Consider the following 14,571-nt stretch of genomic DNA (forward strand, 5'->3'; position numbering starts at 1 on the left):
GAATGCAAGTATTGGTTTCTGTTAGGTGTTTTTTTGATAAAAATAAATAAATAAATAATATAAATAGATGTATACCTTTTAATATTTTTAATAAAACTAGATGTGTGATTGGATGTATAATATTTAATCATAGGGTGGATATGTTAAGTGATTTTTATGAATAATGACTAAATTATGTATACATTTCAATCCAAACTATGACTAAACAGAATACTACTATGTTACTGTATGGATGTATGAATCTTATTATAATCATAATACTGAATGTAATGTGTGTAGTTTTCGTCCAGAATTAGAAGGACTGTCTGTTCCTTGTTAGAAACTAATGGAGCTATCGTCAGACTGGCTGGAATGCTGTGTTCCTTCAGAACATCCTGTCTCTACACAGGGAGAGGAGAGACCTTGGGCTAGTAGTAGATTATTTACCAGGTGTTGGACAATGTGGGAAAGCTTGTGAACTATACTGCCATTGTATCGGAGTGGAGGAAGGACAGTTTAAAACCAATGACGTCATTTTTAGTATATAACTTGTTATAAATTGTACCATGGGCAGTACACTCGAGAATAAACGCTATTGATTGATTTTGAGACTGGTCTCTGTCCATTTTATGCAAATAAGTATCTGACAAATTCTTAGAAATGGGCAGAGTGTTCTTATTGAATTGGTTGATAAACATATAGGAATACAATTCCTTTAACCTCTCTGCGCACCGAACCCGTTTGCGGGATTAAATTCGACAACATAGGTGATCGCTACATAAATAGTCATATTAAACATTCATGAAAATACAAGTGTCTCACATGGTTCGAAAGCACAATGAATGGTCTTTTGTTCGGTTAAATCCATTTTTATAGCCTAACACAAAACATTTTGTGAACGCTTATCTCGTTGTTTGTAACACAACCAAACCAAACCTGATGGGTCATTTTGCGGGACGTATTGACCTGGAAAAAACGATTGGAAGACAACAAGTGACGAGCCCATTGTGCACCAATTATATGACCACAGTCTCGTTGATTGACTGTCTTTTAACCCAATGACCACTGATCGTCTTGAAATCTAGCTGGGTAGATAGCCAATGAGCAGAGGTAAACGGCAATATCCCATGATTCTCTGTTGTAAGACAAACCTTTCCATTGAACGCTGGCGTAAGGACCATTCTTTCGCCATTGCCAATTCTACCGTGAAGGAGCAAAGCTTATTACGCACGCAGTATTTCGGTGACTTGAATCTTCAGCTGTTTATTTATCAAACATCATGGCGAATGAGTCAAGGAAAGCTCATTCTAAGACTAGATATACGAATGTAGAAACAATTTTAGAGGAAATTCATCGTGAAATTGAGACAGATCTGCTTTTTTGAAGACTCCATTTTGAAGACTGAAACTGAGGCATATTTTTGGAACAGAGAGGACATTGTTTTGGACTGGTAAGTTGCTCTCATGCTAATGCCGTTTGAAATTAATATAAAATATTATTTGTGATTGTTTTTACATTTTATTTGCAATATATAAAGATGTAATGAAATGGGTATAGTATACGTTAGCTAGTCATTGTGAGTGAGGGTCTGTTTGTTTGTATGAGAATGACCATAGCCTATGTCTGTGTGTGTGTGTGTATATATAAATACTTTTGGCCCTTAGGCACATCCATGCCTGCACAAATATATTTGGGCAGATGAAAACTTGTGGCAGGAGCAGAAGGGACAGGGCTTGGTGCAGTGGTGCTGTAGCCAGCAAGCTCCTTGATGCTCCCTCTAATGTAGACTGATTGGAGGAAGCATGCTGGCTGTGGTGAGATGTATGGGTTTGCATTCTACACAATACCATTTTATATAAAATGGGTTTGCATTCTACACAATTCCATTTTATATGAAATGGTGTATATATATATATATATATATATATATATATATATATATATATATATATATATACACACACACAGACAAAGGCTATGGTCGTTCTCATACAAACAAACAGACCCTCACTCACAATGACTAGCTAACGTGTACTTTACCCATTTCATTTTATATAAAATTAGCGGGAGCATCGAGGAGCTTGCTGGCTACAGCACCACTGCACCAAGCCCTGTCCCTTCTGCTCCTGCCACAAGTGTTCATCTGCCCAAATATATTTGTGCAGGCATGGATGTGCCTAAGGGCCAAAAGGACACAGCATGGAGGCGTTGCTGTGTTGTTTGCAAGATGAAGTCTCCCATCACATGCACCACATGCTCAATGACCCTCTGCTTTACATCAGAAAGAGACTGCTATGGCATCTGGCATCAGCAGCAGAATATTGTCTAGAGTTTTGGCAAAGTTGGTGGGGTTATATGGCAAAGTGGGTGGGGGCTAGGGTCAGTATGTTATATCTGGAGTACTTTTCCTGTCTTATCCGGTGTCTTGTGTGAATTTAAGTCTGCTCTCTCTCTCCTTCTTTCTCTCTGAGGACCTGAGCCCTTGGACCATGCTTCAGGACTACCTGCCATAATGACTCCTTGCTGTCCCCAGTCCACCCGGCCTTGCTGCTGTTCCAGTTTCAACTGTTCTGCCTGCGGCTATGGAACCCTTAACTGTTCATTTTTACTCTTGAGGTGCTGTCCTGTTGCACCCTCTATAACCACTGTGATCTCCACCCGGCACAGCCAGAAGAGGACTGGCCACCCCTCATAGCCTGGTTCCTCTCCTGGTTTCTTCCTAGGTTTTTTCCTTTCTAGTTTTTCCTAGCCACCGTGCTTCTACACCCGCATTGCTTCCTGTTTGGGGTTTTAGGCTGGGGCTATATAAATAGATTTGATTTGATAGAGGACTGAGGGTCTTCCAAATATTGAAAGTGTGTAAATAGTTACCCATGTTATTTAGTAAATGTGTATATATATTTATTTTTATCAATAATTATTTTTTCCCCCAATTTTCTTTTTTAATTTATTTTTCTAAAAAAATGTTTTTGGGGTGGTATGTTAGAATACCATTTTGGTATTTTGAATATAGTTATTTGTTTCAAAATGTATACCTTCACCAATTTGGCCACTTGGGTACATTTGGGCTACTTGTGTGGGACACCTGGGTGACTTCATGATAAATGTCATGTAGCACACTCATTTTGGAAGTTATCATTCTGAAACTTTGCACAAGCACTGTTGCCCTCTTATATTTTTCACTGAAATTGTCCCCATCATCCTATCTGAATGTTTGTTTTATCTTGTTCATTTTAAAGATGATAAAAAATAAAATAAAAAAAAGTGTGTTTTTTTTCATTGTTTTATCTAAAACAGATCTATTGTGTTATATTCTCCTACATTCAATTCACATTTACACAAACTTCAGAGTGTTGTCTTTTAAATGGTACCAAGAATATGTATATCCTTGGTTCTGTTGCCTGAGCTACAGGCTGTTAGATTTGGGTATGTCTTCAGGCGGAAATTGCACAAAGTAGGGGGGAGCTCTAAGAGTTTAACAATTACTCGCTAATATTCAGTCTGGATATTAACGTAGACAAGCTCAGAGCGAGAATCTCTTTCCAGAGAGACATCAGGGATTGTAACATACTCGGTTTCATGGAAACATGGCTCTCTCGGGATACGCTGTCTGGGTCCGTACAGCAAGTTCAGTTCTCAGTTCATCACGCATACAGGAATAAATATCTCTCTGGGAAGAAGAAGGGTGGGGGTGTATGGTTCATGATTAATAACTCATGGTGTGATTGTGATAACACAGGAACTCAAGTCCTTTTGTTCACCCGACCTAGAATACCTCACAATCAAATGCCAACCATATTACCTCCCAAGACGATTCTCTTCGGTTATAGTGACAGCTGTGTATATTCCACGTACACCAACATTTTGTTTCCAGACAAGCTAAACACCTTCTTCGCCCGCTTTGAGGATAACACAGTGCCACCGACGTGGCCCGCTAGCAAGGACTGTGGTCTCTCCTTCTCCGTGACCGATGTGAGTAAGACATTTAAGCGTGTTAACCCTCTCAAGGCTGCCGGCCCAAACTGCATCCCTAGCCTTCAGAGCGTGCGCAGACCAGCTGGCTGGAGTGTTTACAGACATGTTCAATCTCTCCCTATCCCAGTCTACTGTCCCACATGCTTCAAGATGGCCACCATTTTTCCAGTACCCAAGAAACGCACGCCTCCAAATCAATCATCAAGTTTGCAGACGACACAACAGTAGTAGGCTTGATTAGCAACAATGGCGAGACCGCCTACAGGGAGGAGGTGAGGGCCCTGGGAGTGTGGTGTCAGGAAAATAACCTCTCATGCAACATCAACAAAACAAAGGAGCTGATCGTGGACTTCATGAAACAGGGAGGGAGCACATATCATATCCATATATCCACATCGACGGGACCGCAGTGGAGAAGGTGGAAAGCTTCAAGTTCCTCGGCGTACAAACTGAAATGGTCCACCCGCACAGACGGTGTGGTGAAAAAGGCGCAACAGTGCCTCTTCAACCTCAGGAAGCTGAAGAACTTTGGCTCGGCACCTAAAACCCTCACAACTTTTACAGATTGAGAGCATCCTGTCAGGCTGTATCAACACCTGGTACGGCAACTGCACCGCCCAAGCTAGAAATACAAGCATTTCTCTACACACACAATAACATCTGCTTAAACACATGTATGTGACCAATACAATTTGATTTGATTTTGATGTTCTGTGTAAATGGATGAGGAAAATTGCTGTATTTACTTAAATTAGTTAAGAGAATATAATGTAACCATTGGTGTATTAAAATTTGATTTAAGGGGATGTCACCCTCTCTTTGTAATAATCCCGCCTCCTGAATCCAAGTATTTGACGTGGGGGAGGGGACCAGTAACTTTATAATCAATTTTTATCAATGTAGAAGCAGTCATTTGTCATACTTTGATCTGGTTTTATCCAAATATCGTCACATTTCATGAAAAACATGATTTTTGACTGTTGACCTTTAAAGTTGAACCCCTCCCATGGTGGTTGGTTGTTGGAGTGTGTCTGAAAACCACGTGTGACTTTAACCATATTCAGTTAACTTTGACCTATCCTGGCATGTTGGTCTGATAAGTGTCTGATTGATAACTCTATTAAAAACTGAGATCCTCATCTCAGTCATTTCTGTGGTAGTCTACATTCTGATTATCTACCCTTTTCCCAAAGTGTGCACTAATTTATGGATTTAAAGGGCCGGAAAAATCCAAGGACCGGTAAGTACCAATCCAATGCTTTTGAATGCATGGGGTTACTGAATGAGTACACAGTTTTGGAGAAGTGTGGAGACTTCAATTCAGTACTCACTCACTCACTGGCTGAATCCCAGTGGCTGAATCTCAAATCTCTCCCTCATCAACTCATCATCAAGCTTTGATTAGCTTTGATTATTTGAATCAGCTGTCTAGTGCAAGGCTAAAACCAAAACTTCCACCCAGGGGGGCCCCAGGACTGAGTTTGGAAAACCCTGGGGTAGGGGCTAATTAGCCCTGGGTTTCCTAAACACGGTCCTCGGGATTCCAAGGGGTGCACGTTTTGTCTTTTTGCCCTAGCACTACACAGCTGATTGAAATAATCAACTAATTGAAATAATAATCAACTAATCATCAAGCTTTGATCATTTCAATCAGCTGTGTAGTGTCAGGGGAAGAAAAAGTTTGGGAGACGCTGAATTAGACCCTTCGACAACCACGTTGGCCAAAGCCGGCAAGGCTGCATGCGTCAGAGCGATGTGCTATCCCGACACCGCAGTATGTTTGAAATTTGGCCAATTTGATAAAAAAGTATGGAGAGGTTTGCCTAATTATATGTCACATGCATTTGTTTGATTTTGAGACTTGACATATGTAACAGATTAAATAACTCCCAAATGAAATGTTTAACTGTTACTGAGGTTAATATCTTGTAAAACAACAGGGGATTTGTTAGTTTGAATTTCATGTTCATTTTATTATTATTTAAAAGTGGAACATCATTCAAGTCACGAGTGTGTCCCATAGTTGATGGGTTTATTGATCCCCTCGCCACTCTCTGGAAGTTACCCTCTGAGTTTCGTCAGCAACACGTGACAATGCAGGGCCCTCTGAGCGACTTGGTAGAGGAGAGGATTCACAGACTCACTCACTGCCTCCCTCTATCAGGTTTCAGATAAGACCCAAGTGCAGACTGTGTTGAAGTAACAATGTTTATTGCAACAACAGCGGCAGGCAAACGACAGGTCAAGGCAGGCAGGGGTCGATAATCCAGAGTAGTGGGGCAAAGATACAGGACGGCAGGCAGGCCCAGGGTCAGTTCAGGCAGAGGTTGATAATCCAGAGCAAGGGCAAAGGCACAGGACGGCAGGCAGACTCAGAGTCAGGACAGGCAAGGGTCAAAACCAGGAGGACTAGAAAAAAAAGAGACTGGGGAAAAGCAGGAGCTGGGACAAAACACTGGTTGACTTGAACAAACAAGACAAACTGGCCCAGACAGACAGAAAACGCAGGTATAAATACCCAGGGGATAAGTGGGTAAGATGGGTGTCTTCTCGAGGGGGATGGAGACAGGTGAAACAGATCAGGCCGTGACACCCTCACTCACTCATCCTCTATCTGTCTGTCTTTCTCCCTCTATCCTCACCTCACTCTCCCTCTTAATTACCCATAAGCCATGTTTCTGTGTCTCCCGCAACCTAATTTTCCCTCTTTGGGATCAGTGGCAGCATTAAACAACATTTAATGAGCTTTGGATCCATTAAAACAATTGTACAGATCTGGATAGCCCAGAGAGAGAGAAAGAGAGACAGCCGTAGGACTGCCGAGGAATCATCACAATGTTTATCACTTTTTGTTAATCACCGCTTCTAAAATAGAGGGAGAGATGGAGGGGATGGAGAGAGAAGTGTGGAGAAAGAAAGAGGGAGAAGGAAGGACAAACAGGACTAGGAATTGGAGAGAAAGATGGAGAAGGAAAGAAAACCATGAGAAAGAAAGCGAGAAAGAGAGCCTAGTTGCTTTAGTGACACTAACTCTGACACTCCCTCACCCCACTCCTTCCTCCCCAGGAGCTGAATCGTTGCATTCCTCCAGCAGTTGTCAACACTATTAAGAGTCACTCAATTTGTTATCTAGCACTTCAGTTCCTGAGAAATGGGTTTTCTACAGATGAAATGCAGAATTGTTGTTATTATCATTAGCCATGTTACATGCGGCTCGACACAGACCTCATGGGATTTCATATTCCTGCTGCCTGAAGGACACAGAAGATATAAATAGAACAGAGTAGCGATTATGAATATATATGGCCATCTCTCTCTTATGCTGAAATACTGTATATCATGGGATATCGTGACAAAGATTGAATAGGAGTGAGAGATTGGCAGAGTGTGTGTGTGGCACGGCGCCAGCTTTCGTAACCTCTCTTACCTTGTGAATGGGGTGTCTGGCCACATAATACTACTGTAGTCCATTGGCAGCTTGCCTTTTGGGGCCTGTTCTAACTTGTTATAATAATGCGTATCTTTACATTTTTGTCATTTAGCAGACACTCTTATCCAGAGTGCATGCATTTTCATACTTTTTCGAACTGGTCCCCCATGGGAATCAAACCCGCAACCCTGGCATGCAAGCGCCATGCTGTACCGACTGAGCCAAACAGGACCTTTCTTCCTGTTGCCTTTGAACTTATTAACAAGGCCAGTAAAGAAGAAGTGTCAAGTTTCTCAGACGTCTTCAGACTTAGTAGTCATACCAAGCGCTAAGTAATGAGCTGTAATCAGCAATCAAGGCCAGTATTCAATCCGAACTGCCGAAGATCCTCCATCTCAGCAGTGTTTACTTTGAATGCAGCAAAGGTGGGACCAAGTCACTATTATTCGAGTCACAAGGTTTGAGTCTCAAGGCATGTCACAAGTTTTCAATTCAAGTCTCATGTCAAGTAAAAAAAAGAATCTACACATGCAATGACTTGTTCAACTACAAATCTTGTCTATTACCTATGACCAGACAGCCCTTTCCATTTATTTTATTTGAACACATTTTGATTAGCAAATGCAATTGTAAAATAGGGACCTTGTATCAGTTGTAAGGGCATGTAATCAGCAGAAGGCAAGGCAGGTTGACGTGCTCAGAGTGTAGATTTATTTACAGGTCTTGGTGATCCAATGGTGAAAAGCATCATATCACACAAAATATACAAGTAGATTTAACAAATATACTCAAGAAATAGCACGAAAGAAATAGCTTGTCCTTTCTGAACGAAAACAGGTCGAGGGCAAAACTGTACAGCCTCCCCTTGAGAAACCAAACCGAGTCTGTCTAACAGGAGATCAAACAGGTAGGCCCCCAGGACCATACGATTACCCAATTTGCAATTACAACTGATAAACTGGTTCTACAATGTAAAAAGCCATTTCCACATCCATTGCTACATTGGTGCATTCATCTTAATTAGACTTAATGATTATTAACTCAAAAGCGTGGAGCGCAGGTCACATAGCCTTTTCAATGTGAACTGAGACGAGTGCTCCGTTATTATGCACTACAAAAATGACAGGGACATACATAGGACACAGACACACGGAACATGAAGATTACCCGGGAAATATGAACAAAGGAAACCATTCATTGAATTAAATAAACACAACTTCTACTTGCAAACATTCATGTGCATGAATAAACATCGCACCCACTCAGAGCAGGGTAAGAAATGGTTGGCTAAATTAAAGTGTATCGTGGCCCACCAAACATGAAATTAAATCAAATTTAATTTATCACATGCGCCGAATAGAACAGGTTAAGCCCTTAACCAACAAGGCAATTTTAAGAAAAATAAGTATTAAGTAAAACATAGTGGGGCAGAAAATTATTTAGTCAGACACCAATTGTGCAAGTTCTCCCACTTAAAAAGATGAGAGAGGCCTGTCATTTTCATCATAGGTACACTTCAACTATGACAGACAAAATGAAAAAAAGAAATCCAGAAAATGTATGATTTTTTAATTAATTTATTTGCAAATTATGGTGGAAAATAAGTATTTGGTCAATTACAAACAAACTTCTTCTTTAAGAGGCTCCTCTGTCCTCCACTCGTTACCTGTATTAATGGCACCTGTTTGAACTTGTTATCACTATAAAAGACACCTGTCCACAACCTCAAACAGTCACACTCCAAACTCCACTACGGCCAAGACCAAAGACCTGTCTAAAGACACCAGAAACAAAATTGTAGACCTGCACCAGGCTGGGAAGACTGAATCTGCAATAGGTAAGCAGCTTGGTTTGAAGAAATCAACTGTGGGAGCAATTATTAGGAAATGGAAGACATACAAGACCACTGGTAATCTCCCTCGATCTGGGGCTCCACGCAAGATCTCACCCTGTGGGGTCAAAATGATCACAAGAACGGTGAGCAACAATCCCAGAACCACATGGGGGGACCTAGTGAATGACCTGCAGAGAGCTGGGACCAAAGTAACAAAGCCTACCATCAGTAACACACTACGCCGCCAGGGACTCAAATCCTACAGTGCCAGACGTGTCCCCCTGCTTAAGCCAGTACATGTCCAGGCCCGTCTGAAGTTTGCTAGAGAGCATTTGGATGATCCAGAAGAAGATTGGGAGAATGTCATATGGTCAGATGAATCCAAAATAAAACTTTTTGGTAAAAACTCAACTCGTCGTGTTTGGAGGACAAAGAATGCTGAGTTGCATCCAAAGAATACCATACCTACTGTGAAGCATGGGGCTGTTTTTCTGCAAAGCGACCAGGACGACTGATCCGTGTAAAGGAAAGAATGAATGGGGCCATGTATCGTGAGATTTTGAGTGAAAACCTCCTTCCATTAGCAAGGGCATTGAAGATGAAACGTGGCTGGGTCTTTCAGCATGACAATGATCCCAAACACACCGCCCGGGCAACGAATGAGTGGCTTCGTAAGAAGCATTTCAAGGTCCTGGAGTGGCCTAGCCAGTCTCCAGATCTCAACCCCATAGAAAATCTTTGAAGGGAGTTGAAAGTCCGTGTTGCCCAGCAACAGCCCCAAAACATAACTGCTTTAGAGGAGATCTGCATAGAGGAATGGACCAAAATACCAGCAACAGTGTGTGAAAACCTTCAGAAAACATTTGACCTCTGTCATTGCCAACAAACGGTATATAACAAGGTATTGAGATAAACTTTTGTTATTGACCAAATATTTATTTTCCACCATAATTTTCAAATAAATTCATAAAAAATCCTACAATGTGATTTTCTGGATTTTTTTCTTCTCATTTTGTCTGTCATAGTTGAATTGTACCTATGATGAAAATTACAGGCCTCCCTCATCTTTTTAAGTGGGAGAACTTGCACAATTGGTGGCTGACTAAATACTTTTTTTGCCCCACTGTATATACATGATATTGGAAATACTGTTAGCACCTATAACATTAATCTCTACGCAGCTGACACAGTTATTCATTCCTGCGCCTCTTCAGTGCTGCAGAACATTCAAGACCTTCAGCATGGTTTTGACTCAATCCCAAAATCACTTTCTGATCTTAAATGATGTTAAATGCAAATAAAACTAAGTTTATGCTGTTCTCTAGGTATCGTAATGTTGACCCTGAGGACTTGCATATTTGCACTCCAATTGGAGCCCAAATTGAGCAAGTTTCTCACTACAAGTACTTGGGTATCTGGATTGATGACAAGTTGTCTTTTAAAAGACAAATTGAAAACTTGACAAAGCTAAGATCTATGATTGTTTTTATATAGAAATAAATCCTGGTTCAGTTCTGAAAATAGAAGGAAGATTGTTCTTCGTGAAATTAGCTATTCTGACATCATTTATGTGCATGTGGCAGCCTCTGTTTATTCCATTCAGCAATACTTTTTTATCACCGGGGACGGTTTTAGGACTCTTATGCGTGGAACAATACACATAATTCAAGCAATTAGATATTCAGTTGCCTTTCAGGCTTTTATGTTACGGAATGCGATTGCTTTTCTTAAATATGTTTAATGTTGTGTATTATGTGTTTTATTATAGTGCGTTTTATTTGTAATGTTTATATAGGGCTGTTGTGTTTTATTTATGTATTAGGTTTTATTTGTAAACGTATACAGGGCTCTCTGGTAAAATATTTGTATCTCAATGTGACTCCCAGTTTAAATAAAGGTGAATAATAATAATTCTAAGAGTGTAGGGGAATTCCCTCTACAATATGGGCCGGAACTAATGGACTACTGTCTCTCCACTTCCATTTTGACCAGCTGATCTTCCTTGACTTCTAGGGTCATGGCAGTCTGACTTAAAGAGTCAGCCCTTATTAAAAAAGCATTACTCTTTAGAAGTGAGTCGATAATGCCTCGGCACGGAGGGAGGATATTTTGGTGTCTGGTCTGCCAATGGGCAGCCATTCAGAAGAGACCGAGGTAGTGCGGAAGGGAGAGAGATAGCAGGGAGGGAGAATGAGAGAATAAGGAAAGGGAGAAATTGTGTTGAGTGGTCTGGGTGAGGGTTCAGGGGAAGACGGTGGGCAACGACTAATTAAACAATTTGAGAATGGAGGGAGGGATAAAGAGAGATCGACAGAGAGATTCAATGCCAATAAAAAATTTGCAGGACTGAGGAACTGGAAGAGAGGTGTGCATCCGTTAACAGAATTAAGAGGTTAAGAGGTTGTGATCGATTTGGGATCTAGGCATCGGTTTTTCTCCTAAACTTCCCTATACAACAGATACAACCCCTCCTCTATAATATAATAGATTAGAAACACTTTATTTTCTGCAGAGGGAACACCTCTAACTACACCACTTAGAGTACCTGTAGAGTGACGGGGGGACAATGGTTCCAAGGTGAACACACAACACACACACACACACACACACACACACACACACACACACACACACACACACACACACACACAGCTTTGTTTTAACACACTCAGATCCTCCACACTCATAAATCAGCAGGTGCAGGTTGTTGACATGGATGAAGTGTGCCACAAGATCTATGCACTCGATAAACCCGTCCGATAGCATGCGCTATGATGAACCACCTCCCCAGTGACTGATTGCATCATGCCCCCTCTCGTAAATCACCCAGCGACAACCCCTCTGCCCCCTTCTCTTACCACCACTACCTGCTTTTGAGGAGTACATACACATGCATGCAGGGACACACACCTGACAGACAGATGTGAAATACACCCTATGTCCTTATTGCCCCATCTATCTATGTCCTTATGTGCCTATTGTCGTCTCCTGTCCAGTCCAAGTAAGACAAAGATAAAGTAAGCATGCCCACTTTGTCTTGGCTAGGGAGACTGTCTCACGGCAGCAGCAAGGGCTATGCCAGTCTGCCCTGTGTGTGTGTGTGCATGTGTGTGCACGTACATTTGAACATTTGTCTGTGTATGTGTGTGTTTGTGCTGCGTGCGTATGTGTATGGTGTATGTCTGGCTGTTTGCGTACGTGTGTGTGTGTGTGTGTGTGTGTGTGTGTGTGTGTGTGTGTGTGTGTGTGTGTGTGTGCGTCCATGCATGTATATGTGTGTGTGCATGTCTATGTACACTCAGGGGTTAAATTGGTCCAGGTCCCCACAGGCACGAGACCCTGCACTTAAAAAAAGGTTTTAAATATTTTTTTCAATTTTCACCAAAAATTACATACATGTATCCAAATCTAACTGCCGGTAGGTCAGGACCTGAAGCAAGGATATGCATATTCTTGACACCATTTGAAAGGAAACACTTTGAAGTTTGTGGAAATGTGAAATTAATGTAGGAGAACATAACACATTAGATCTGGTAAAAGATAATACAAAAAAAATGCATTGAAAACAATTTTGTACAATTTTGTTTGAAATGCAAGAGAAGGCCATAATGTATTATTCCAGCTCAGGTGCAGTTTAGATTTTGGCCACTAGATGGCAGCAGTGTATGTGCACAGTTTTAGACCGATCCAATGAACCATTGCTTGTCTGTTCAAAAGGGTGTATCAAGACTGCCCAAAAGTACTTCATTGGGTTATTCATTTTTTTTCAAGTTCATAATTGCGCACTCTCCTCAAACAATAGCATGGTGTTATTTCACTGTAATAGCTACTGTAAATTGGACAGTGCCATTAGATTAACAAGAATTTAGATTAACAAGAACTTTCTGCCCATATCAGATATGTCCTGAGAAATGTTCTTGTTACTTAAAAACTCATGCTAATCACATTAGCCTACGTTAGAGACCATGCTTTTACAATGGAAAGTATAAGGCCATACTGCAAATTAGCTCCCTGGATGCAATTCCTATGGCTACCACAGGGTGTCAGCAGTCTATGTTCCTAGTTTCAGGCTTGTAATTTCAAAAACGAATAAGATATATCAGTTTTAGTACAGGAACACAGTCTTGGAAATTCGTGTTTGCGTGCCATGAAGACAGAACACACCTGCTAAAATTGGTTTCCTATTGAACATACTTCTTTCCAGAAGAAATATTATAGTTTACATTTTAGGGTATCTGAGGAGTAAAGAGAAACATATTTTGACTTGTTGAAATAAAAGTTTAGGGGTAAATTTTCGTATTCCTTTCTCTGTCTGTTGAACAAGTGGATTACTCAAATCGATGGCGCCAAATAAACAGACTTTTTGGGATATAAAGAGGGATTTTATTTAACAAAATGACACTACAATGTTATAGCTGGGAGCCTTTGGATTAAAAATCAAAGGAACATTTTTAAAAAGTGATTATTTAATCGCTATTTGTGAATTTATGAAACCTGTGCCGGTGGAAAAATATTTTGATGTGGGGCACAGTCCTCAATCGCATGGCATGCTTTCGCTGTAATAGCTACTGTAAATCAGACAGTGCAGTTAGATTAACAAGAATTTAAGCTTTCAACCGATATAAGACACTTACATGTACTTAAATGTTTAATATCCATAATTTGTATGATTATTTATTGAATTGCGCGCACTCCAGTATCACCGCTTGCGGGACGCCTAGCCCTAAAATGTTTTAAGGCCCTGCGAAACATGTGTCCTGTCCAGGGGGTGTACTTGTACATCAAGCTGCCTCACGTTACAGAAACATTCTAGCTTAGACAAGGCTACTAACTTGTACTTCTGAACCGGTGTGGCTTATGTACTCACCGGTCTGCTTGCCCTTCATGTGGTAGAAGAAAGAGATGCAGTAAGGGAGATGACCAGAGCCCTTGGGGCCCCTGGCAGCAGTCACGTTGTAGAGGGGGGACAAGAGACGAGCAGTGTCCCCCGGTACCCGGGGACTAGAGGCCTCAATGTACATGTAGCAACCTAGATGGGTGATAGAGGGGAGAGAGAGGATTTGGTCCCCTTTAATATGTCGGTTTATCTGTAAATCATTGTGAATTCTGCATGCCACAAATAGGTATGACAGTTGTAAGTGCTATGAAATAATGTGTACCTATGTTGGTATATTCTCATCGGCCCTGTGTCAAAAGTTTCAAAAATATGTTGAGTAGGTTTTAGGTCCTTTTTGGATCATTACTGCTCAAAAGACCTGGGCCCATATACCAAAGTGTCTAATAGTAGGAGTGCTGATCAATATTGCCTTTTAAGCCATAAACAATAAAAGGTGGGACCTGATCCTAGATCAGA

General features: G+C 41.0%; 1 protein-coding gene across 1 annotated transcript in view; it reads right to left on the reverse strand.

Annotated features, from left to right (window-relative positions):
* Window positions 1-14,032: 14,032 nt before the first annotated feature.
* LOC109878131 (MAM domain-containing glycosylphosphatidylinositol anchor protein 1-like) overlaps window positions 14,033-14,571 on the reverse strand; it is a 68,817-nt gene continuing 68,278 nt past the window's right edge. Inside the window, exon 10 of the mRNA XM_031789216.1 lies at window positions 14,033-14,247. Coding sequence (XP_031645076.1) covers window positions 14,033-14,247 — 215 coding nt within the window. The remainder of the gene's footprint in view (window positions 14,248-14,571) is intronic.

This window comes from Oncorhynchus kisutch, linkage group LG14 (assembly GCF_002021735.2).
Source record: "Oncorhynchus kisutch isolate 150728-3 linkage group LG14, Okis_V2, whole genome shotgun sequence".
Taxonomy (NCBI): Eukaryota; Metazoa; Chordata; class Actinopteri; order Salmoniformes; family Salmonidae; genus Oncorhynchus; species Oncorhynchus kisutch.